Source organism: Lissotriton vulgaris, chromosome 2_1, assembly GCF_964263255.1.
Source record: "Lissotriton vulgaris chromosome 2_1, aLisVul1.2, whole genome shotgun sequence".
Classification (NCBI taxonomy): Eukaryota; Metazoa; Chordata; class Amphibia; order Caudata; family Salamandridae; genus Lissotriton; species Lissotriton vulgaris.
In genome coordinates, this window is record NC_141687.1 from 1,987,698,985 (window position 1) to 1,987,724,236 (window position 25,252).

The window sequence follows — 25,252 nt, forward strand, 5'->3', positions numbered from 1 at the left end:
TGACCCAGTGGCTACGTGAGATAAAATGGCATTCAAGGTAGCCCATCAGAGTAAAAGGCCTACTTTTTCCACATAGAATTGAATATCATATTGGTTAGTGTTCATTTTTTGATAGTCAATAGCATGCATAAAGGCACCATGTATAAACAAAAAACACATAAGCATACAGAGATAATATATATATATGCAACACATAAAATGTTTCTCCTACCTGCGCTTGTCTGTTTCCTTTATGAATCATTTGTTTAAAGCCAAGTACACAGGAGGTGAATGAAATCTTCATATGATATAATTGTAAAACTACCACATTATGAGGGGCAGACGGAATAACAGACTGCGCCAATTGCCAATCGCAAAATGACAACCCACCACAGGCCCCGCACAAGGCAAACAAACCCTGCACAGCACTTCACAAGAGCTAAAGTGCAATAACATTGAAATGACAATATAATATTTCATAGCAGTTAATTTGACCTCGTTAAGTACTCATAATTGCAATTGCATTTATATAGCCTACATGCACTAAAGCCTACATGCCTATTCTAGCTTACATGCATTCTACTAAATAAGAAAAATAATAATAATTAAGAGCAAGCAATGGCATAGCCAATAGGTCTTGCCTTTGGGAACATATAAGTGCTTAGCCATGCAACAGTTGTTGTTGTTGCACCAGGGACATTGTGCTGGATAACTAAACACTTATAAAGTCCCAAAGGTGAGACCTATTGGCTATGCCAATGCTTGTGTGTAATGTCTTTGTATGGGTTTAAATACATAAACAGCAAACACATTCATGTAGCACCATAAGCATACCCAGAAGCATATACAGACAAAATGTAGAGAGATATGCAGTGAGACAATACACAAAAGGCAACATGCAAACACAGGTGGTTGTCAATGGATGCGCTGATGGCTCTTAAGAGAAATACATAGTTAAAGAGACTGTTGGATGACTTAATGTGCATATTATGGTGGATCGGTGTTAATCACATAACTAGCTTGATGAACATGCGAACATATGGTTGAACAGCCGGGTGTTAGAGGATGGATTAATGCACAGGTAAGAGTGGATGGATATGTGCTTGGTTGAAGCCAAGGTGGTTTAGGGTCGGGATGAATAGGTATGGGTGGATATACAACTTTACGCAGATTCATGTGGATAACTGAACAGGATAAGTGTGCGTTCAAGGGTGGTTGGGCCAAAGATTAGGTGAGCGCATAGCTGGGGGCATGGGTAAGGGTAGGATATGTGGATGTAATTGCATAGGTGAATGGAGGAATGCATAAGAGTGGGAGTGGATGCCTCCATCAACATTTAAATTAAATGAGTCATGGTTTGCTCATAAAATAATGTAGTTTTGGTTTCTTTTACATATTGGAGCAAAATATGCCCCTCGATCTTTCTGGTAGCAGCTGTGCTTCATTTATATCAACATTGAGGTCTGGCACTTATTATTCACCAATACATGGGGCTGCTCAATAATGCATGCATTTGCTAAATTGCCTGGCAAATGGTTTATTAATGCAAGTAAATACAATTCACGGATTGATGCGGAATGTAGTAAGGCTCCCTGAGGTGAGATACTGGATCAACCAGATCCCTGCCCCTAGGCTCTGCAGGTCTCCACGACCGACCGTCAAATGCTGAGGCTTTCTAATTCGTTACTGCTGGCCTGCCCCACTGAGACTTTGAGTTGTTGACCCAAACAGGGGCCTCTGACAAGAACTACAGCCTTTACCAACAGAAATAGGTCATCCATGTAACCACTAATCACACCCTGCACACATATGTACTGCTGTCCCCAGACTGAGCGATACAAAAGGGGATGATGGACGGAGCCTTTTAGCAAATCAAACACTCACCCCCAGTCAACTGATCTGGGTTTAATCCATCACCATTCTTTAGCTCACTCCGCCACCCCAGGTCAGACATGGCCATATGCAAATCAGTATGACCCTGTGCCTCATGGGAACAGTCCAGCCCGAACTGCCAAACCAGGTCTTCCCTGGACCGGAAACAAGCATCCTGGGACCGGTCTCGGGTTCATAACCCTCACCAGCCAGGCTGATGCAGTGGTACATACATGCCCGGCTCACTGGCATCGGAGAGGGTGCACAGCTGATATTCATAACAGCTGAGGGTCTGCAAGGCTGGGGCATGGCTAGGCTCTGGCTGCTGTTACCTTTATAGGAAGAGTTCTTTCACGCTCCACCCAAAACTCTGGCAGTGACTTGTAGTTTTTCCGATAGTGTTTGTTGCTCCGGTAATTACCTAGCGGTTTACCTACAGCTCAATTGTATTGAATTTCAACTTTTATTTAGTTTAACAAACTCCCAGTGATGTAGATAAAAGCAGTTGTACGCAATGAGTAATTATGCAAAGCATAAAATTACAGATATAAAATTTGAAAAACTGTTTAGAACGGGTTGAAATCCTGTGCACATCGCTTTCCGTACAAGGATTAAAGACACACCGGAGAGCTTGGTGAGCAGCATGTACTTACGAAAACAAAAACCTTATTTGTAGACTACAAGACCCCATGAGCCTCAATACCGGACAGACAAAAGGCACATACTTTATTTACAACTCGATCCCCCCATGGGTAAAGTGGGCCGAAACACTGTCCTGTACCGGGACAGCTCCACATATTGCTTTAGCGCCGCATGCGTTGAGTGAGTGAAAGCATGCGCTCAACAGATCTGAAATGAATCGCCCCAAGGCGCTGCAAACTCAGAGTGGGCACATTAAGAATAAGTGGTTTGGAGGCTGCATGTTTTAACCCTATGTCCCACTACGGTTGGTAAAGGCCTATATGATGCACAGTTTCCACTACTGTCTCCAGTAAAATTCAGGCTGGTTGCTGCCATCAGCGTCGGCTTATCAATATCACCCTCTGTGCTTGTGGGCGAAACATTCATGAGTGGGAAAAAGTGCATATTATTATTATTATTATTAAAGTTTTATATAGCACTGGCTAGACCCGGAGGTATCAGAGCGCTTTACATGAGCATCAGATCATAGTTACAGGTTACATTGTTACAAAGGCTACATAGTTCTTAGAGCATGGCAACATAGTTACTTGTAAAGTCGAGATAAACAATAAGCACAAATACGTAAGGGGAAAAGCAGGCAAGGGGAGAGATTCAGGGGAGGGGAGTTGGAGCAGGGGAAGTTGACAGGTAATGAAGGCGGGAAAGAGGAGGGGAGGGTGAGAGACACAGCATGGGAAGAGGAGGGAATCTCCTGGTTTGTACCATGACTGTAGATTAACCTTTTATGGTGCTGCATTGACTGGGTTGTGTGTGTGAACAATCACATCAAATGCTTTATTTCTGCCAGGTGGTGCAAGTTTATAAAACTTTGACAAGAACTTCAGGCTGTTCTATAGATCCAGAAAAGGGGGTGGTGATGAACAGAGTGTCTGAATTAAGCAGACCACTCTTACCCAGTCCAAAGATCAGGGCTTGATCCATCACCGTTTTTTAGCTCACTGCACCACTGAGCTGGGATGGTGCAGTGAGCTAAATAACGGTGATGGATCAAGCCCTGATCTTTGGACTGGGTAAGAGTGGTCTGCTTAATTCAGACACTCTGTTCATCACCACCCCCTTTTCTGAATCGTTCTATAGACCCAGTAAGGCTTGTTTTGGAGTTTAGATACTCTTTGAAAACAACATGTCAGGAGGAGGAGTTGCTTTAGATTACAAAGACACCTTAAGCAACTAATGTGTAACTAATGCAGAGGACTTACATGGCTGAGTAGTTCTAATTCAAGCATGATATCAGACAGTTTTAAGGTGACTTTTGTCACTTTGTAAATCATTGTGGCCACACAAACATCCCGCATTGTGTAGCACACATACAAGTGTGAGTCAGTGCACAGAAGACTAAAGTTCAGACTATGTTTGTCCAGCTCAATGGCCACTTGTGGTTTCGATTTCCCCCACACCCACCAGAAATGCTACCACATTCCCTGTGGTCAGATTGAAGTAGACAGTGGATGTTAGGGTCATATGTTCTACCTAAAGAAAGAAATCCTGTGCGCAGTTGTGAAAACATAGGATCTGAGAGCTGAAGCACCAAGTGGAATTATCTTAGGTTAAGAGGAAGAGGAACTAGTCCTTTAACCGCATCGCTGCGGCGGCTTTTCCCGCTGTGCGCGGCAAATTCAAAATTACCGCGTTACGTGACGAGCTGGCCTTGTCATCCGCGCAGGACAGGTAAGCGCGATGACGAGCCCAGCTCGTCAATAGCCTCGAAGGGGTTAAAAAACATTCAGGCAGCATGGTGTGCGGTTCTTGTGCAGCGACGATGTAAGGAGTTCCAGGGGGTATTGCAACCTACTGGGGTTTTAAAAATAGAATGGAATAACAGCAGAGCCATCAACACCACTGTGGCCTTCTTATTTCTGTATGAACATATGTTACTCCACCATAAACTTTCAAATCCTGTAGCTAAATTCCAGATTAGACACTGTTCAGCCAAGGAGGAATGAAAATCACTCTACATTTTTGGCTTTGAGCTGGTTGGTCAAGTGGTGAATTTCGAATGGACAGCTGCGGGAGGCGTTGATATCTCTCGACACCAGCCCATCTCCCAAAGCTTCCCATTCTCTGGGGTCCCATCACTCCCATACACATCTCCAACAGACAGTGACTGAGCGTCACTGACAACTTTCTGGGAAATAGTAGGACGTTTTCAGCATCCTTTAAAATGCAAGGCAGAAATCAGAGAGCACTTGGGAGGCAATAATTAGAAAACGGTCAGTTTGCGTAAAAAATAAATTAACTCCAAGTTGTAAGGACAGCTTATTTCCAGAGCTGGCTTATTACGTAACACGGCACTGTTATCAGGTGTCCAAGTCAAACTAGTCCAAGGGAAGAAGAGCAAGGCTCCAACTCCAAACAAATATGTAATCAAATGAAAGCCCAGTATTGGAAGCATGATGTCAGACCAGCAAGCTGCGAGGTACCAGCAAATCTCACACATACAAACGTAACTCATCTTAACACATTCCCCACTCTTATGTATTTATAGATCCTAAATCAATGTTCAAGGTGGAAAATGTTGAGTCCTTACATGTTTTAGGTGACACTTCCTCCCGCCTTCCAGTGCGTTGTATGCAGTAGTCTCCCTGCACGCACTTCCTAAATCTCCAGTAATTCTGCCTCAACTCAAGTGATACTCCTATCTGTGGTTAGGCACTTAGCATCCCCAAAACTGACTTACGATAAATTTGGTTCATAATGAAGGCATTGATCTGACGTTTTGCTCAATGCTGGTTGCATCTAATTAGCAGAAGGCATGCATGGCAATCATTCATAACACATTCCATCATGTGTAACTGCAGAGGGAAGAAAAACTGCAAAATTAGGTGGTTCACTCAGTGAAATGCCAGAGGCAAGGTTTGTGGTGTGCTACAGTACACCAGTCTGTGAATGCATATGAACTAGTGCTTATGGCCATCATACACATTCACATGCGCTTCAGACACATGTTTAATTCACTTCTAATGTGTTTGTGAGCAAATAACGTGACAACTGATGAAATGGTTTGTTGATATTCTCCTGAGCGAGAGAACACTAGCCAGGAATTAAATGTTCAGCCAAATTGGCTATCTGATTGGCTGCATGCCCTTGGGAATATGCAAGCAGGAAGTGGGCCTCCGGCTCCTACGCACTTCCGTATTCGAGCGCTCGACCAATTTAATTTCCCAGTTATCATCTCCAGCTGAATATCAATACAGTCAGTGCAGGAGAAGTTAAATGTAAAACTGCCCGCTTGGGGGGCCCTACCTGCTGGCTGCTTCACAAGTCTCCTAGTGCAGGCATAAAATGGCTGCTACTTCGTTCTCAGGCTCCGACTGCAAGCATGCGGGGGAAGAAGTGAGTCTTTGCAGACGGTCCCTATCCAGAATCGTCACAGGGTGGGCCTCACCACGCCCTGTGACGAGTTGGGAGGAGGTGGGGTGACATGACAGCAAGCTCCCCTCAGTCTCCTCCACTCTCTGATTGACATGGAGACGTTAGCAATCCCGGGCTTGTGTTTAAAAACGCCCGGGGCTAACTTAATCTCCACGCCATCAGGGGGTGGAGACTGGGCCTCCAGGCTATGTCTTTTGCCGAGTGATGACATCACAGCCTTCAGGACTGTGAGGTTCTCAGCCGGCAAAAGACTGAGCAGCAATCAATCAGTGGACGTCACGAAAGTTTCCGACACTGATAATCATGTATAAACCTGGTGCGGCGGTGACTGGGGCTGGGCAGCAGAGTCAGAGAGACAGTGCCCCGTGTGTTCTTTGGAATGTATTATTGTTTACAAATAAATAAACGTGATCTTCAGTATGATGTGATCTTAAATCCTATGTGCAAATTACCTGGGGCGGAGCCCCGACGCCCGCACAGAGAAACCGCCACTGCTGCTGCTGCACGTGCCCGGTGTACTGCTCGATGAACTCTGTGAAACGAATGTAGTCTGTTCCAAGGCGGCAGAGTCGATTCAACACGCTTGTCTCACTGGGATGGAGGAAGGGCATTTCCTGAGATACCTTGGGCAAACAAAAAAAACATGAGGTTTAATAATAAGGGAAGAGGAAAGAAAATGGCTCATGTTGAGAAAACAAGTTGGCATTTCTAACAAGTAGGCCATAAATATGTTGGATTGCATTCTGGGGTACAAGGTTGTGGGGACACGGTTCCTCAACAATTTCTGGAAAACATGCTGCATTTGTCCTATTGTGATTTTCAGACATTGGGACACAATTCAACAGTGCCCTAATGTTGCCTGCATTCAGTAGGGACCAGCAAACTGCAGGCAACTAGGGGGCTTTCTTATTTTTACTTCCAACCAGGCCTTGCAACAATGAATCATAAAAGTGTGTAAATCAATGACCAGAAATGTAACATAAAACAATGAGGATTATAGGTTGCAGGAATCACATAAAACTGATTAACCACTGATCGCTTTTCAAGTATGGTACATTGTTTACCGTAATCTTGGATTCCGTGAGGCTATTCTTTACAATATTTAAGCAAAAAAAAAAAAAAAACTGATTTATTTACTTTTTGCCCTTTGGCTACCCACACTTAATGAATGCAAACAGAACCACCAACCACATCCAATCGCACGGGACCTGCATCTCCAATTTGCCCTTCCAAATATTTATATTTTTTCCACAGCTGCAAAATTCCATTATTTGCTTTAGGTTTCAATGTTTTTTATTGCCATTTCCAACAAAGAATCATAATCTATTGAACCACGATAAAGAAAAGGTAAATGAGTTCATCTCAAACATACGGTCTATGAAACGTAACAGTTCCCGTATCACAAAAAGGTGACTTAAAAAGTGGATGTTGCGGGATCTGGAGAGTTGAATTAACGACAAAGAGCTATAAAAATACGCATCTAATGCAACAGATCTGCATCTCACAATTCCACCACTTATTATGGATCCCAATGGAGAGTAGAGAAGAACAGAACTAAACTCTGGCCGCAGTTAGTATGGTCATCAGATCAACAAGAGCATAACATTTCTAAGAAAGCTGTTGCGGCCTCTGTGTGTCTAAAAAAGGGTGTGGTGTTAGCTGCGACTCAGAGTGTAGAAGAGTGCCAAATAGCAGCCTGTACATTCAGGTCTCCCAGTTCCTTCTTACACCCTGAAGTTGAAGTTCTGTGGTTGAGCTGTAGTTAGAACGAACAAGAATTGTAATAGCCAATAGGTCTCACCTTTGGGAAATTAAAGGGGTTTAGCCATGCAACGGTTGATGTTGCACCAAGGATCTTGTGCTGCATAATAAAATACTTATAAGGTCCCAAAGGCGAGACCTATTGTCTATGCCAATGCTTGTTTTGTGAAAAAGCATTTATACCACTTTTTTTGTTTTGTGCGTTTGTGGTTTATATGACAGGGAAAAAAGTAACTTCGCAGTTATGCTCTAACGTTGCCAACAGAGGAGTTGTTTCTGTTACCCAAAGTATCGTGGACAACTGGTTTGTCAACATTACCAGAGCGGAGAGCTCACCATGGTATAATATTTTAAAGCCTGGCTGCCTGATATCCGGCAGCACTGACTCATATTACTCTTATCTGAATTCTAGGGCTAGACACTTCAAACAAGAAAACAGCAATTTATAAAAGGGAAGCACAAGGTTATGTTTTGGTGCGTGTGTGTATGTGTGTGTGCTTAAGGAGAATCCGTAAAGGTTCTGAGTACAACCAGTGCCATGAAAACAGCATCCTTGATTTTAAAAGGTACCAAAACTTCACTCAATCGCCCTGCAGCTGCTTACACAGCATCAACAATCCTGTTATTTGTTGTACGATATGTGGATGAAGAGTGCTGCATTTCCAAAAGTGTGTGGGTTCTGCCAGGACATCTGTGTTCTGCAGCGCTTTAAAGCAGCTCAGTGTAACATGATTTTCTGATAATACTAATTGCCTTATTTGGACACAAAATAATAAAGGTTTTTTGAAAAAATGTATGAATGTTTATTTCCATTGATGCCATAGACAGGAGATTTCCACTAGCATGTACTGAAGAGGATGTGGCATAATGGCAATCTATGTACTTTGGTGCTGGGGGGCAAGGTTCAAGTCTGACTTGAGCATATTATCCATTATCTTCTTCTGAAAACAAGGTGTGCACGCATTTCAAATAGATTCCAGTGCAAAATTACCATATGCTACAGCAACCCTGACAACTAAATTAACTGCAAGCCCTGTTTCCGTTTGTTAAAGGATGGCAAGCATTGGATTCACTGCAGCTTACAACCGAATGCAAATTGTAGAAAAGTTAAAGTGACCGTGAAGTGAAAGCAGCTGCGTTCACGTGTGAAATCTGACAGATTGCACACTGTGCGCTGCTGCCCGTAACTGCAAGCTGTAGGCCTTTTCACACGCACAAGTGTGTGAAAAGTCCAGAGGGATTCCAAAAGGTCGTTTTACTAGAGCAGCGCATGCACTGCTCTAGGCTCGACTTAAAAAGGTAAAGTTCCTGGCCCCTGCTGTCTTACATCACATCTCGTGCTCACCACTTTAAGCACCACCTCCCTTTTGTCTGTGCTGTCCAGCTCAGAAGTGAGTCCCATGCTCCCCACACCACTGGAGTCAAGCTATCCTGGCTGAAGACGGCTGATAGCCAGAAACCGGTCCTAGGATGCTGGATTCCGGTCCAGGAAAGACATGGCTTGGCAGTTCGGGCTGGACTGTTCCCATGAGGCACAGGGCCAAGGCTGATTTGCATATGGCCATGTCTGAACTGGGGTGGTGTGGAGTGCAAAAAAACAATGGATTTAGGCCCAGATCTCTGTACTGGGGTGAATGTATGATATTGTTCTGCATTCTGTCCATTAACTGTGGTTTTTGCATTTGTCACCCCGAGTGGGATGGGTATGCTCAGACGTGAGTCCCATGCTCTCCACACCTCTGGAGTCAAGCTATCCCGGCTGAAGACGGCTGATAGCCAGAAACCGGTCCTAGGATGCTTGATTCCGGTCCAGGAAAGACATGGCTTGACAGTTCGGGCTGGACTGTTCCCATGAGGCACAGGGTCAAGGCTGATTTGCATATGGCCATGTCTGAACTGGGTTGATGTAGAGTGCAAATAAACGATGGATTTAGGCCCAGATCGCTGTACTGGGGTGAATGTATGACATTGTTCTGCATTCTGTCCATTAACTGTGGTGTTTGCATTTGTCCAGCACAGAATGGCAGTCACCAACGTTTTATCTTGTATACTCCGACTTCTGGAGCGCAATCCATGGGCATTATGCATACTGGGACTCGTCAGCAGGCAGAATCCTCCTGCCAATGAAAACTTTAAGAGCCACTCCTTATGCTCCAACACGGGAACCCTGTGACAGATCACCCAGGTTAACTGCTGGATACTCTATACCAAAATGATGAAAGGAATTATCTGAACCTTAATCTCAACGGGTGATCGTTCGGTCTGCATTTCTGTCAATTATTTTCACAACAGAGTTGCTCCAGATAGAAACCAGTGGCATGCATATCAGTCTTGGTCTTACGGTAACAGTCCAGCCCAAACTGGTCTCTGTGACACAGTGGGCAAAAAATTATCAGCAGCCCAAGTGATCACCAGTGGCTAAGATTAAGTCAAGCATTCTTACCATCAATTTGTTGTTTGTTGACGAAAATGCCGTAAACGCAATGGATATCCTTAGACATGGATAACATGATCACTGTGCCACAGGGCTCAAGCTGCACTCCACTAGTAAGACTAAGCCTGGAATTCCTGAATTCCATCAAATTTCACCAGTGATAGAACATACCTGCAAGTACACTTTTTAAACTTTCTTTTAGGATTAGGCTCCTAATTTATTGTCGTAATGCGAGCGGAGATCACTGCTCACTGCATTTCCTTACAGCATTCGACCTAAAGTAAAGTCTTTTTTCGCAACACGGAATATTAAATACACGTTTGAACAACTTCTACATATGGATACATATCTTACCTTAGTGGTACACAAACCTCTTTACAGTGTTACAGTCAAGAGAGAGTCAACCTCAAATCCTCTAGGGTGGGCCTATTGGATAAGGGGGAAAAAGCTTTTTCTTTAAGGAACTCTCACTCACTGAATGCTATCCAGTGACATGCTTCATCATCGAGTTCTTTCGGAACCTTTGAGGGTCGGGCATGCTGCGACCTCTTTTCTACAAGGGAGCACTTTTTAGGAAAAAAGGGTGTGGGATCTATACGAGGTAATTTTCTTAATTGCCTAGGTGGTGCTCAAATTAGTTTTTATTCACAGGTCTGTCTAGCAAGGTTAGAAACTGGGGAAAACAGGCTATTTGGAGTTACTATCACTGCTTGGATCTTAAATGTGAACAACTAGTTTCTGCCATGTACCCCAATTCAGTGGCTTTGGCCAGGATCAGTATGTCCTTTTAATACTTACCACAATCTCTGTTTCCCTCTTCTGATTTTTACACAATCCTCATGCCACAGATCCATACTGTGGCATTGTAAACTGGCAACTAAAGTGCTTGTGCTGAAGTGGAATAAGATGACTTGTCCAGCAAACAAAATAAACATGAATTCTTTCTATCCTTGACCCCTAGCAGTATGTCCAGGGCAACAGGTATTCCACACCCCTGAAAAGGAATCTTATACTGCAGAGTCATTGGGAACTAAACACTATTCCAACTCTACTGTATCATTTATATAGAGCTTATACCTCTATTTGAGGTACTAAAGGTCTTGTTTACTTAGGTAGTGAGCTACATCATGTATGATGTGTGGCTGAAAGGGTGTTGTCTTTGTTTTATGATCCTATGGGATGACCACTGGTTTTCGGTTATTGTGTTCTAGTATGTAGTGGATGAAGAGGTATGATAGACGGATGCAGTGTTTGTGGCTTCAGTAAGCTGGCAGCTCTGCTGGCTCTTTATGATCCTAGCCTGCTTACCTTGTTACTGCACTGGGTTGTCCAACCTAAAATGTGCCTATAGTTTTGGCTTGAACTGGCATGGCTGTAAAGAAAAAAAACTTGAGCGATCTGCTGGGATGTGTTTTGTTACTATTATGCAACGTTTGAGTGTCATTGCGAGGTATTTGGGACCTGCAATGGTGGACTAGATTCAAGCCCTCTAATTGACCACCAGTATAGGACAGATCTCTTCAGTTATTCCAAGCCTGTTCAGTTGGAGATAGCTAGTGTATTGGCTAGTACAGTATAGCTGACGGTCAAGCCAGGCACATGGCAGATATGCCTTATGTAAGTGTAAGATGTTAAATTACAGTTAGCTGCAGAAATTGCTATTAGGGTTGGCTAGAAATGTTATGTATGTGGGATGTAAGCTGTAGATTGAACTTAAAGGTGCAACTGTCTTTCCGAGTTCCATCCCAGAGATGTGGGATGATATAGTTATCTTGGAAATAGCAATGTTTTCAACTGTCTTCTGAAGTTTATATGTTCCTTGAGGTTTTGAATATTGGCTTATAGCAAGTTCCAGAGCTTGCTGGCTTATACTGAGAAAGAAATGCATTCTATGGATTTCTTATGACCAGGTGGTATGATGAGAAGTGGTGCAAGCCTGGAGGCCAATGTTCCATTTTTTTTGTATTGCTTGAATTTAACTTGTAGCTATAGAGGTCCTTTCCCTTGAGAAGCTCTGTGGACTACACAGACTGCCTTGGACATTGTAATTCTAGATCAGTGGTTCCCAAACATTTTAGAATCACAGCGCACTTTTTAGAACAACAAACTTTTGTGACCCACCTACCTTTAAAGGGTATGAGGAGGGTTGACTTTTTTACTGTACCTAAAGAATTCTGTGGTAGCGCACTGTGTTTAACAGAAAGCACATTTTTCAATGAAATGCCCATTAACTTTGCGAACGCATGCAGTTTTACTGAATAAACTATATAGCGTACAGCACACACATGATAATGTGTGGAAATGGGATTTCTGGGAATATTTATCATTTATGCATCACCAATTAAAGTGGCTTTACTTGTTTTGATCCTATTAAAATATCTGTTTCAAGCACACTTCAGAGTTACAGAAAAGCATGTTCTACATTATTGCTTTCCTAACTGTTGAATGCATAGTTCATTTACTGGTATTTACATTTTGTATGCTGCAAAAAAAAAAAAAAAAAAAAAAAAAAAAAAAAAAAAGGACATCCCAAGATTGTCACATAATTCACTTTAAAAACTCCTCTCACATTTCGGGCTGAACTATTACCATTAAGCGCAGGATAAAGACTGATTTGCATATGGGTGGGTCCAAACTGGAATGGCATGGTGAGCAAAAAAACATTGGAAATAGGCCCAGATCTCTGAACTGGGGTGAATGTATGACATTGTTCTGCATTCTGTCCCTCAATTGTTCTTTCTGCATTTGTCACCGAGGGACGGGTATGCCAAGACGTGGGTCCCGTGCTCTCCATGCCACTGGAGTCCAGATATCCTGGCCGATGAGGACTGAAAGCCCGAAACCGGTCCTAGGATGCTTGTTTCCAGTCCATGGAGGACCTGGCCTGGAATTTGGGGCTGGACTGTTCCCATTGGGCGCAGGGTCAAGACTGATTTGCATATGGCTAGGTCCAAACTGGAATGACATGGTGAGCAAAAAAACGATACTGGTGCTGCCAGTAGTCAGTAATCCTGTCACATTTAATGAAATGTACTGGCTGTACTAAAGTGAGCGGCAGCCACAGACAATCCTCTACCTTCCCCAAAGCAGTTTGTTTTCTCCATCTTTTTGTTCAGCACAGAGGATGCTTTCCTTTGTGTGCCCCTCTGTTGAAGCAGGAAACGAAGATGTAAAGTGGATAAATGATGTTCATTCAAGTAGTAACATTATAAAGGCCCACACGTAGGTGGAAACAGTAACATGTGAAGAACAGCTCTCAAAAGATCAAATTCACCGAACATTCTATAAGTTCATTTATATAACATAAATGAACGTTCACAGATGACACACTAAACACTAGTTAACAATGAAGTAAAGATATGGAAAATATTAGATGATGAGTATATACAAAACAAGCATAGAAGGAAGGGGGAGGGATGAATTTATAGAAGTGAGGTGACAGGCGAAGTTAGGATTGACACTTTCTTCACATAAAAATACCAGATATTTGTTTAGTTCTGAAATCATGGGCAGAATTTGAGAGACTGGCACTGGGCATCACCTCTAGGTCCCCCCTTGACCCACTGCCCCGAAAAACCTGGAAAGCATGCGGGAACGAGCTATTCTACACCCTTCGGAGGATCTGCAATCAATCTCTCTGCTGTGGACTCGTTCCCAACCCCTGGAAGCAAGCTCTCATCACCCCGCTACTGAAAAAACCATCTCTGAATCCAGTGTGCCTTTCCAACTTTCGACCCATATCACTTCTGCCCTTTCCGGCGAAAGTGGTGGAACGATGGGCCAGCACCTGCCTGTCAACACACCTTGAGCAGAATCACGTTCTGGACGACTTCCAATTCGGATTTCGTCCAGCCCATGGCACCGAAACAGCAGTGCTTACTGCCATGGAAGAACTTCGAGTGCGGGCAGACAGGGGCCAAGCTGTGGCCTTGATCCTAGTGGACCTGTCTGCCGCATTCGATACTGTCAACCACGTGATCCTGCTAGAGAGGTTGAGAGAGGCTGGGGTTGACGGCACGGCCCTGTTCTGGTTCCACTCTTATCTCAGAGATAGGAAACAGGCTGTATCCCTCCCCCCTTTCCAATCTGCCTTCTCCCCAGTCCCTCACGGTGTACCCCAGGGTTCTTCTATCAGTCCGATCCTTTTCAATGTTTACTTAAAGCCACTGGTCACTTTAATCAAAACCCATAATATGACTACAGTAAACTATGCGGACGACACCCAGCTCATTTTCTCTTGGGAGGGGGAAGATTCCATCCCCTTGGAAGCCTTCCACGACTGCCTAAGAGACACTGCAGGCTGGTTACACCGTAACTCCCTCCAATTCAACTCCTCTAAAACCGAGGTTTTGTTCTGTCCTGCGAGCCGAATCCCTCGCCTTCTGCCTGTGGAGTTCTGGCCCCCGGAAAACCCAGATAATCCGCTACCTGTCGCCAGTTTTCGCAATCTGGGTGTCATGCTAAATAACAAACTTAGCATGGAAACGCAGGTAACAAGAACAGTCGCCACCTGCTCGGCCCTTATGCGCTCATTACGTAAAATCCTGCCATTACTACCACCTCCGGCCCGAGCATTGATAGTCAGGTGCACTATTCTTAGTCGCCTTGACTATTGCAATGCCCTCCTGCTCGAATATCCTACGGTACTGTTGGACAGACTCCAACGAGTCCAGTCGGCAGCAGCCAAATTGGCCCTTGGATGGACCAGGAGATCCTCGGCCACTGCTGCCTTAGCCGAGCTACATTGGCTTCCCTTGAAGCAACGAATAGCCTTCAAGGCCCTCTGCTTGGTCTTCAAGGCATTACACGGATCAGGACCAAGACCCCTACAACAAATGTTTACTTGGTACATCCCAACCAGAACTCTACGTTCCGCGACCACCTGCCTTGTGACAGTACCCAGATTTAAGAAGGCCAGGATCGGGGGAAGATCTTTCAGAGTAGCTGCTGCTAAGCTTTGGAACAGTCTGCCTGCCGACATTCGCCAAATTCCACAGCTCCTACCTTTCAGGAAACGAATAAAAACATGGCTCTTCCCCTAGCTCTACCCCTCCACTTCCACCCCCCTAATCAATTCCCATTGCTTCTAACCCAGGAGTAAGCTTTTCAGCGCCAGGATACCTGCCAGGTGACAGCCGCGCTCTACAAGTGTTTTAAATAAATACATTTGAAATGGTATTTTAACACCCTGTGCATTTCTTGTTAACTTTAATAATCGTTTACACAATATATATATATATATATATATATATATATATATATATATATATATATATATATATATATATATATCTCTGGAGCAAATAATTCTTCACTAAAGAAGACATCTAAAAATCCATCCTGGTAAAACTTGGAAGGATGTGAAATATACAGGATTAGCAATGATAAAGGCAAATGAAAGATGAGGTGATCGACTCACTAAAACTAAGAGGTCTTGAATCTAAACTAATATTTAGGTTGAAAACTAGAATCCCGATGGGCTTGAACGGGGATGAGGAGATGCATGTACATTTATAAACAATATTACCATTCTAATTTCCCTGAAATGCACATACAGGATTTAACTCTGGCACTCAGCCATAACTGACTTTATGACATAATATTAAAATGTCTAAGCATGATTCCAATTTATAACGTTTTATGTTAATTGGATATTGACGTACTAAACGCCAATTTAATGCACATACCAAGGCTAAATCCTTGGGTCAACATCCTAAAATGATGCAAAGCGCTAAACAGCGGCATTCAAACACAGTGACTATGCTAACAATAAGAGCAAGTAAAGAGTTTGCCTACTGTTCCCACAATGCATCATAATGTGCTCAGTGGAATAAACAGTATACAAATGCAACATAAACAAAAGGACAAATGTTTGTAACCGTGATCAGGGACTTGTAACAGTCCGAAACGCGTAGGTGGGGTAAACCTACAGGAGAATAAACAAACTAACGTAACTCAAGTGGTGTGTTGCGTCTCCTTTAGTGAAGAATTATTTGCTCCAGTAACTAACAGTGAGGCTGTCCCGATAACCCCTGCTCACCCCCTTGGTAGGTTGGCACGAGCAGTCAAGGCTTATCAAAGGCAATGTGTAAAGTATTTGTACCAAGACTCACAGTAACAGTGAAAACACCACAAACTGACTCCACAACAGTTTAGAAAAATAAAAGGTATTAATCTAAACTATTATTTGGAAAAAGGGGACCCCTATATAGTATCATAGCATTTGCTATACATAGGGAAAAAGTAAGATTGGGAAAGGTCTATAGCCAAGTGACAAATTGGATGGAACAAATTATTTTACTATTTTCTAAAGTGGAACAAAAGGTATTGTATATCACATATATATATGATGTATAAAGTCCAACTGTATGTAAAACCATACAGCATTAGATATTTCTGATATAGCTTTTTGTAACTTTTTTTCTTTGTTTTCTTATTTTGTTTTTTGGGGTAATTGTTTTTTGTTATATATATTCAGTTAAAATTACATAAGAAAAGATACAAAATTACATAAGAAAAAATATAAATTCAATAGACATGAAACTTGTGTAGAATGTTGAAGGCAAAGCGGTAGACACCACTACGCGCGTTTCGGCTCTTGAGCCTTCTTCAGGTGACAGACTATTGTTTGAGTTTCAGATAGTTAGTGACTCAGGTTTGAATGTGGCGGGTTTAGTAAGTCAGTCGAAAATCAGTTTCTTGAAATCTTAAAATTGACGAAATTGAGTCCTATAGGTTATCTTGCGATATTAAGGTTCCAGAGAGGTAATGGGAGCGAGACTAATTGGGATTGAAGTTTCTAATGGTATCTCCACAGTATGGCTTCACTTCAAATGAAGGACAAAAATGATGGTGGAGATGTTACTGGAGATGGTTAACTATCTCCACCTGTAGACTTTGTATCCGATAGTGGAAGATGATAACGAAGGTTAGACGCGAAAAATGCTAGATCTAAAAGTAAGCTGAGAGTGGTATTCCAGGAGCCAAAGTGTGCAAGGTTGAGACTACGGGCATATCTTTTTTATCCGTGGTATTTGATGAGTAATGTTTAAAGCCCCTGGTAGCATGAAAATAAGGTTTGGGTCGACCGCCAACAAACAGAGACGCTGGATGGAAGCCTTAATCTAAACTATACAAGACGAAAACAACAAAAATCCAACATACACAGTTCAAGAATATGGTTGCAAAAGAGTTCTTAACGTTAGCGATAAAATGATCCACAGTTGCGTCACGTTTTAGCCACAGTACCTTTGTTTGCGATAAAAAGTTCCAAGCACAGAACCTGCAGCAGTAGAAAACAAGCGATGCGTTACTCCTGAGACCCTGGGGAGGCGTTAGTGACAGCCCCGCTGCAGCAGCGGATGTGTTGCGATGAATCTGGTCTGTATGGGGTGGAAGGCGCTGACTTGTATGGATTCCAGAGCGTAGTTTCCGTAAGAAGTTTCCTCTCGCAAAGGCACGATGTGACGATCTCCGGGGCTTAGAGACAAACTTCCCCTCTCGTGGCCCCTCGAAGCGATGGCTCTGCGACGATGTTCGCAGCAACGTGAAACAGCTCGCAAAGCGGTGGTGCGACGATCTCACCCCGTGATGACAGGCTCTGCGACGATACTCGCAGCGATTATATTTTTCCTGCTAGCGAAGGGTGCGATTTCTCTGGCAGCCGCAACAGGCGCTGCAACGATCTCGTCCTTCGCGGCGACTGGAATTTCTTCGCACTGACATTGATGCGCTCCGCAATCGAGCGATGCGATAAATCGTCTGTAGAAAAGTCTCTCCAATCTTGGATTCCAGCTTCCCATTACAGGTACCACTTCCAGAGGTACCACAACTGGCCCAAGCACTCTAGGAAGGACAGAGCGCTCTCAGCAGAGCTCAGGGAAGCTGGGGGTGAAGTCCTTTTGTTACTGGGACTTCAAACAGGGAGCCAGCTCACAACAGGCCCTTGGAGATTCCTTCAAGTAAGCAACAACAAAGTCCTTCCCCTCTCCCAGGCAGAAAAGCAACTGCAGGTCAGTCCAGCATCACACAGCAGGGCAGTCCTTCTTCAGTCTTCCAGCTTTCTTCTTGGCACTGGTTCCTTCTTGTTTCCAGGATGATCAAATTTTCGGTAGTCAGGGGTCCTGTACTTATACCCCTAAAAGTCTTTGTTTCCTTTGTGCAGGAGGGCTCTGAGCCCGGTCTGAACCAGTTCTGGGTGTTCCTTGAGCACTTTGTTTTCCTGGCCTCTCCCTTCCTTTCAGAGAGAGGGGCAGGGTCGCCAGCCACCCAGCAGGAGGTGTAGCCAGCATTGTAGAGGGAAAGCACAGCCCTGGAGCATTTTGTTGACATGATTAATTCTCTCCTTTCACAGTGCAGGACAGACACATCAGACGCACCACAGGGGGTGGAGCCAGCACTGTGGGGGCGGGCACAGTCCTATTCAGGTCCCAGGTGCAACTCCTGCCTCCCATCTCGATGCAGATCTCTCTATTCAACACTGGGCAGACTCATTCTGTCTCCTGAAATCCCCCAGCCCTGTCACTCACAAACCAGACAGTCAATTCACAAACCAGCCAAGGCACACAGAAAGGTCATAAACAAAAGCAATCCATTAGGAAGTGGGAAGGAGGTGTCCCTACGATGGTTGGGAACACACTGGTTGTTTTTGGGTACCCCTCACACACCAACAGGCCCCTTGGTGTCATGCTTCATCATTGGGGTCCTCGCACCCTTCTACGGGATGCAGCGTGCTGCGACCTACGGTTGCGTGGGAGCACTTACATTGGCTATGTGTGGTGTAGGTGAGGGAGTTTATAAGTGAGTGCTGTGGTGGGGTTTGATAGTGAGTGAAGTTTAAAAAGTGCCTGGCTCGTAGGATAACAAAAAACGTTAATTGGCCCACGGGCTGGTACTAATAAAAAGGTGACAGAGGAGGTTTTTGGCGTAACTTATGTGCGCCACCTCCTATGTGTGTGTCAACAGGTTGTGTTGAAAAAAACACCTTCTTCAGGACTGGGGTACACAAATCCCCACCCAACTCACATTTCTCTACTTTTTCAGAATTTTTGTATGCTAAATAAGTGGAATTTACAAGTGCAGGTAAAGCAATGTACCTACTGAATAAGCGCTATTTTGCTGACTGTTTTGTTAGGAGTTTACTACTCCATGAGACCGTATTAACGTTGGGGTTACTCGTGCTTTCTTGCTACGAGTCTATGAGGAGAATCCCTCTTTGCTGCCCCTTACGCCGGCTCCGTTGAAAGGTCACACAAGAGAACAGCTACTTTCTAAAAGTGCTGTTCTCAAACACAGGATTTAAAAATCACCTTTCCTAAAAGATGTGTTATTAAATTCGGAGTTCATGGATACCAGACTTTTATGTCCTATCTTGCTCCTATGGGAAGATATGCTGGTAGCCACTGTCGCCAGCATTCCCCATGATAGCCTTACAATAGTGAAAAACGAAAATGGCTGCAATTCACTACCAGAGCATGTCACCTGCACCAGTACATGCTCTACCTTTCACATACAATGCACCCTGCCCAAGGGGGTTGCTTGGGCCTTCCATAGGGGTGACCAATGTGTACAGAGAGGGAAGGGTTAGGCCTGGTCAGTGGGGGACACTGACCAGGAAGACATGGCAGTTCACAGACTGCACACAAGCACTGCGGTGGCAGGCCTGAGACACCATTTTAGGGCTACTCATGTGGGTGGCAAAACCAATGCTGCAAGCCCAGTAGTGCAAAAACAACATTTGATGGACAGAATGCAGAACAATGTCATACATTCACCCCAGTACAGAGATCTGGGCCTAAATCAATCGTTTTTTTGCACTCCATACCACCCCAGCTCAGACATGGCAATATGCAAATCAGCCTTGACCCTGTGCCTCATGGGAACAGTCCAGCCCGAACTGCCAAGCCATGTCTTCCCTGGACCAGAATCAAGCATTCTAGGACCGGTTTCTGGCTATCAGCCGCCATCTGCCAGGATAGCTTGACTTCAGTGGCATGGAGAGCAAGGGACTCACGTCTGAGCATACCCGTCCCACTCAGGGTGACAAATGCAAAAACAACAGTTGATGGACAGAATGTAGAACAATGTCCTATATTCACCCCAGTGCAGAGATTTGGGCCTAAATCCATCGTTTTTTTGCACTCTATACCACCCCAGTTCAGACATGCCAAATGCAAATCAGCCTTGACCCTGTGCCTCATGGGAACAGTCCAGCCCGAACTGGCAAGCCGTTTAGTTGTAGAAACCAATAATGGATCCTGAAAAGCTATGCAGTTCTAAAAAGTAGAATACATTCTGAATTCAGCAAGGGGTCATTTGTGTGGATCCTTCAAGAAACAGTTGTAATAAAAAAAATATTGAAATTGAGTTGAAAAAACAGCAATTTGTGACTAGGTTCTCACCTATAACAACTTCTAGGTGTGGCAGATTTTTTTAAACAATATACCATTACGCCCGCTGGACCCTTCTGGTTGCAGGATATGTAGGACTAATAGGTTGACCAAGAATCCGAGGTACCCAGAGCCAATAACAGAGTTGTGCCTTGCCATGCTTTTTCGTTGTGTACTGGGTATACAGCATTTAATTTGGTAAAAGATAAAGAGTAAAAAATAGTTATCTAGGAAACCTATGTATTTCCGAAATGAGAATTATATATGGAGTCTAGAATCAGTAGTTATTTGCACATCTTGATAGTACCTGTACTAACATGTGAATTAGAGGGCATTTTTCAAAATGACTTTTTTTTACGCAGTGTCTTACATTTAAAAGGCAGAAATGCATGGAAAGGCAATTGGTAATAACATTTGTACTACTACTCTGTGTTGCCCTAAGTCTCCTTATAAAATTGATACCTCACTTGTGTGGGTAGGCCTAGTGCCTGCACACCGCCCAAAAACGCATCGTGGACGGATCACATATTTCCAGTGAAAACTGACCCTTTTTTCCCCAATGTGCCTAGCTGTGGATTTTGGACCCTGGCTCAGCCAGCACCTAGGAAAACCAAGCAAACCTGTATATTTTGAAAACTAGACACATCCAAGGGAATCCAGGATGGGGTGATTTGTGTGGCTCTCACCAGGTTCTGTTACCCAGAATGTCTTGCAAATCTCAAATTGTCAAAAAAACAAAATAACACATTTTCCTCACATTTCTGTGATGGAAAGCTCTGGAACCTGAGGAGAGCCACAAACATCCACCCAAGCAGCATTCCCTCAAGTCTTCCAATAAAAATGGTACCTCACTTGTATGTGTAGACCCAGTGACCATGACAGGAAATCGCTCAAAACGTATTGTGAAGGCATCAAAATTATCAATCACAAAAGAACCTGGTTTTGCAAGGGGTCCCCTGCGTTTTTGGCACTGGGACTTTTTGGCTAAATTTGAGGTTTGCAGTTGATTCTGGGTAAGAAAACACAGGGGGACCCACGTAATCTACACGGACAGCTAACCAACAGTCTGCCCACACCGCCAGCCAACTGCCAGTCCGTGCACACCGCCATCCAAGTGCCATCAAACGCACACCGCCTAGGCAAGCGCTAGCCCACACACACTACTAACATTCACTATTCCACTCATACTGCCAGCCAAGCACAAGTCCAACACACCGCCAGAAAAATGTCAGTGCACACATAGCCAGCCAAATGCCAGTACATGCAGACCGTCAGACGAACTTCAGTTCTCACACACATGCGCAAATGGAAACTTTCCCTGGTATCTAGTGGTTTTCTGCCCCTCTTGGGGGCAGATGAGCCCAAACATATTGATGAGGGTCAGAAACGGCTAAAATGTGTGCCTAAAAAAACAAAAACAAAAAAGAAGAGGGAGCAACCCTTGACTATGGGGCTGCTCCCTCACATGCCCATAAACCTATCCCAGGTGCCTAGTGGGGCAGAAAGACTGTCCCAATGGTTACAAATAAAGAATCCCAGGGGCCTAGTGGGCTTTCTGCCCCGTGGGGGGTATTGACATGCCCCCACCCCTATGTTTACAAAAGAAATCCCTGGAGCCTAGAGGGCTCTCTGCCCTCCTCACCCCTCATGGCAGGTCAGGGGTAATAAACCCCATCTGTCCCCCGGGGGGGGGGGCAGAAAGACTGTCCTTTTTAGGTCTCGGCTATAACGCTCTGAAAGCGCGTTCTCGCCAGAGAACTATTGTTGGCGTCTCAGCAGTCTGAGACGCCGAAGTGAGACAAGACCTGGCCGCGCGCAGCGTTTTCCCATAGGATAACGTTGTGCGCGCGGCCAGGTCTTGTCTCCACTGCATTCCAGGGCTGACCGGATCGCGTCGCACGCCTCTCTGGAATGCAGAGGGAGTCTGCAGAGAGGCGCGCGGCGCTGATAAACAGGCAAGAGGCGCGTGTCGTAATCCAACTCTGGCAGGCTGCACGCGCTTTGCGGAACGGCATTTACTTCCGCTGTTCAGGTTTCCTGAGTAGTTGCTTGTTTTTAGGTGACGCTGCTCCCGTTCACTTAGCACCTAGATACCCCCCCACGAAAAGCAGCACACACTGGCTCGCTTGCAGAAACAGCTCTACCTCCTGTACAAAGAGCCGAGGCTCACACAATAACAGACACCTTTTCCAATGCATCACAGCATGCGTTTATGGCTGTCTTCTGGTCCCTGAATGTTTACCACGCTGCCAATTACCGGCCCAGGCTGTGCACACAACACCAGGTAACAAAAGGAGGGACGGGAAGGCGGCTTGCCCGGCCACTGACCCGTGGTGGCAGGGACCCTGGCCGGCTGACTGAGAGGCAGGGAGCAGCGGCTATAATGTTCCGGAGACGCAATTTTATTTATTAAGGAGCACAACAATAATTTACGTCTGCTGGTGCCCGAGCACCACCATTCCCGGGGTTGCCATAGCAACCCCTTAACACTTGGCATCTCACCAGAGCCTGGAAATGAAGTGAGGGGGAGGGGAGCAGCACGCACAGGCAGGAGAAACAGAGCAGACCAGCGCCTGCCAGGAGGAGACCGAGGGTCACCGAGGAGGCGTTTGAGGAAGAGTGGAAGATATCACAATGGGTGCAGAAGTTGTAATGTGCAATGCTGGGAAAAGAGATAGTGGGTAGTTAAGGAGGGTGCCAGACAGAGCTGGTACCGTGCTAGTTTGGTTCAGTTCCAGTTAATAAACCTAAGATGCTCAAACGAGCAGCACGTGCTGTTAACATGTTTTTCATTTCCTATCTCTGACCTCATTCTCAAAATACTATTTTTCCTTTTTCCTTCTACTACAAATGTGTTTTAGTGTAATTCAAATTGTACACGGTAATAACGCCGGTGGAAGGGATAGATGGCAAAAAATCTTTAATAATATGGATAAAACGTGAACAATAATAACTGAAGCGGAGAAATGAAAATGAACATTATTTTCCTGACCACAATCACCATGGAAGTAGTGTCCTGCACTTGACACGCAGAGCAGGATTATTGGCTGACATATACCAGCCCGGAGGGAGGCTTGTTTTTCTTGCCTCTCTGTGGCTCTGTGTGTGTGTGACTCTGTGTGAGGGTGGCTCTGTCTGTGTGAGTGTGGCTCTGTCTGTGTGAGGGTGGCTCTGTCTGTGTGAGGGTGGCTCTGTCTGTGTGTGTGGGTGGCTCTGTCTGTGTGTGTGGGTGTCTCTATGTGAATGACTGTGGGTGGCTCTGTATGTGTGTGTGGGTGGCTCTGTATGTGTGTGTGGGTGGGTGGCTTTGTGTGTGGCTCTGTGTCTGGGTGCAAATGCAATAGGTCTCGCGTTTGCGAGAGATTAAGCTATTGGCATTGTAAATGACAATGCCATTTATTTATATGTTTTAAAAACAAAAACATAAATAAAAAATGTCATGAGCAATGCCAATAGCTCTAACTTTAACAATGCTGAGACCATTGCATTGTAAATGCTTGTTGTTTTTTGGGGTGTGGGGGCATTGGCATGCCGAAAACATATTTGTGGGGCGCAAACGCCCTTGGCCAAGGGGCAGCTCCCTCCTACCTGGTGTCTAGGCGTGGATACCTACTTGAGCAATTGCCCTCCTGCCGCGATTCCCATACAGGGATCCACTAGGGAAGGGGACCATTGGGAAGGGGACCATTGTAAAGGGAAGATTCTACCCTTTCAAATAATACCTCTCCCATCTGCCTATGTGCTTGGGGGGGCTGAGATAGCCCCGCGAGCATGTAGGCAGTGAAAGTAAAATGAGCTGATTGGCTCATTTCACTTTCAATGTAATGACATTGGCACACCATGCACAATGACCATCATTACAATGGAAAAAAATGCCACAAGAGGTTGGGGAATCTCTTCTTGAGGCTCAAAAAATTAAAAAAAGAAATCCCTCTGCCGTTTACGGCAAAGGGATTTTGTGCTCCTGTGCAGAGGACAGAATGGTTCCTACCTTGGCACACGAAGCACCGTGGCGCATGACAGAACCATTCTGTCCTACACACACAATGGGTTAAAGAAGCATTGCACTGTAGTTGTCAGAAGTAGAGATGCCTGTGGGATATTAAAACATCTCCCAGAATCCCTAGCTAAAAAAAAAGGTTGTGCACTCTTCCATGCTATTAGGAACTGCTCAGGTGACAGGGAAGATTTAAGCTCTCAGCTGCAGTGAATCTAGGCTTGGCTTTCCGCGTTTGCTGTGTTCTGCCTGACTATCCTTGTGTTGGATTCCTGTGTCCCCTTGCTGTTATTTCCGAAGATTCTTGGATCTGTCGATGGTGTAACCTGCTGTCTTTGCACCACTTGCCTATTGGAACTGTTAATCCCTGTCTGCTTGTGGAAGTGTACTCTTCGCTGGAATCTTGTCCCTGCCATTTTTCTGTTCAGCGCGAGGACGCGCTTCCTTCCCTCCACCCGTATCCAGCCTCAATTCCCAGTCAGCCTCCCTCGTAGCGGGCGTGGATCACACCGCTATAGACACTTCAGGGCAACAGGACCCTCCACCCCACACTTAGCATGCATCCCGCAAATAACACACTAGACACCAGTGTTACATTGGGAATAAACTGCTGCAGGTTTATTTTATTACATTACAACGTTATGTAATCATAGTGGGTTATCTTACGGGCAATCCAAGGGCAGGCCGCATTCTCGCTGATGAGCCAGGCAGCACCGTGGCTAATCACCATGTGCTGCCCCTTATGGT

General features: G+C 44.8%; 1 protein-coding gene across 2 annotated transcripts in view; it reads right to left on the reverse strand.

Moving 5' to 3' along the window:
- The window catches only part of TUBGCP4 (tubulin gamma complex component 4), a 378,854-nt gene that overhangs the window by 301,534 nt on the left and 52,068 nt on the right, over window positions 1–25,252 (reverse strand). For both annotated transcript variants that reach the window (XM_086958209.1, XM_086958210.1), the window contains exon 2: window positions 6,378–6,548. In XM_086958209.1, coding sequence (XP_086814335.1) covers window positions 6,378–6,548 — 171 coding nt within the window. The remainder of the gene's footprint in view (window positions 1–6,377; window positions 6,549–25,252) is intronic.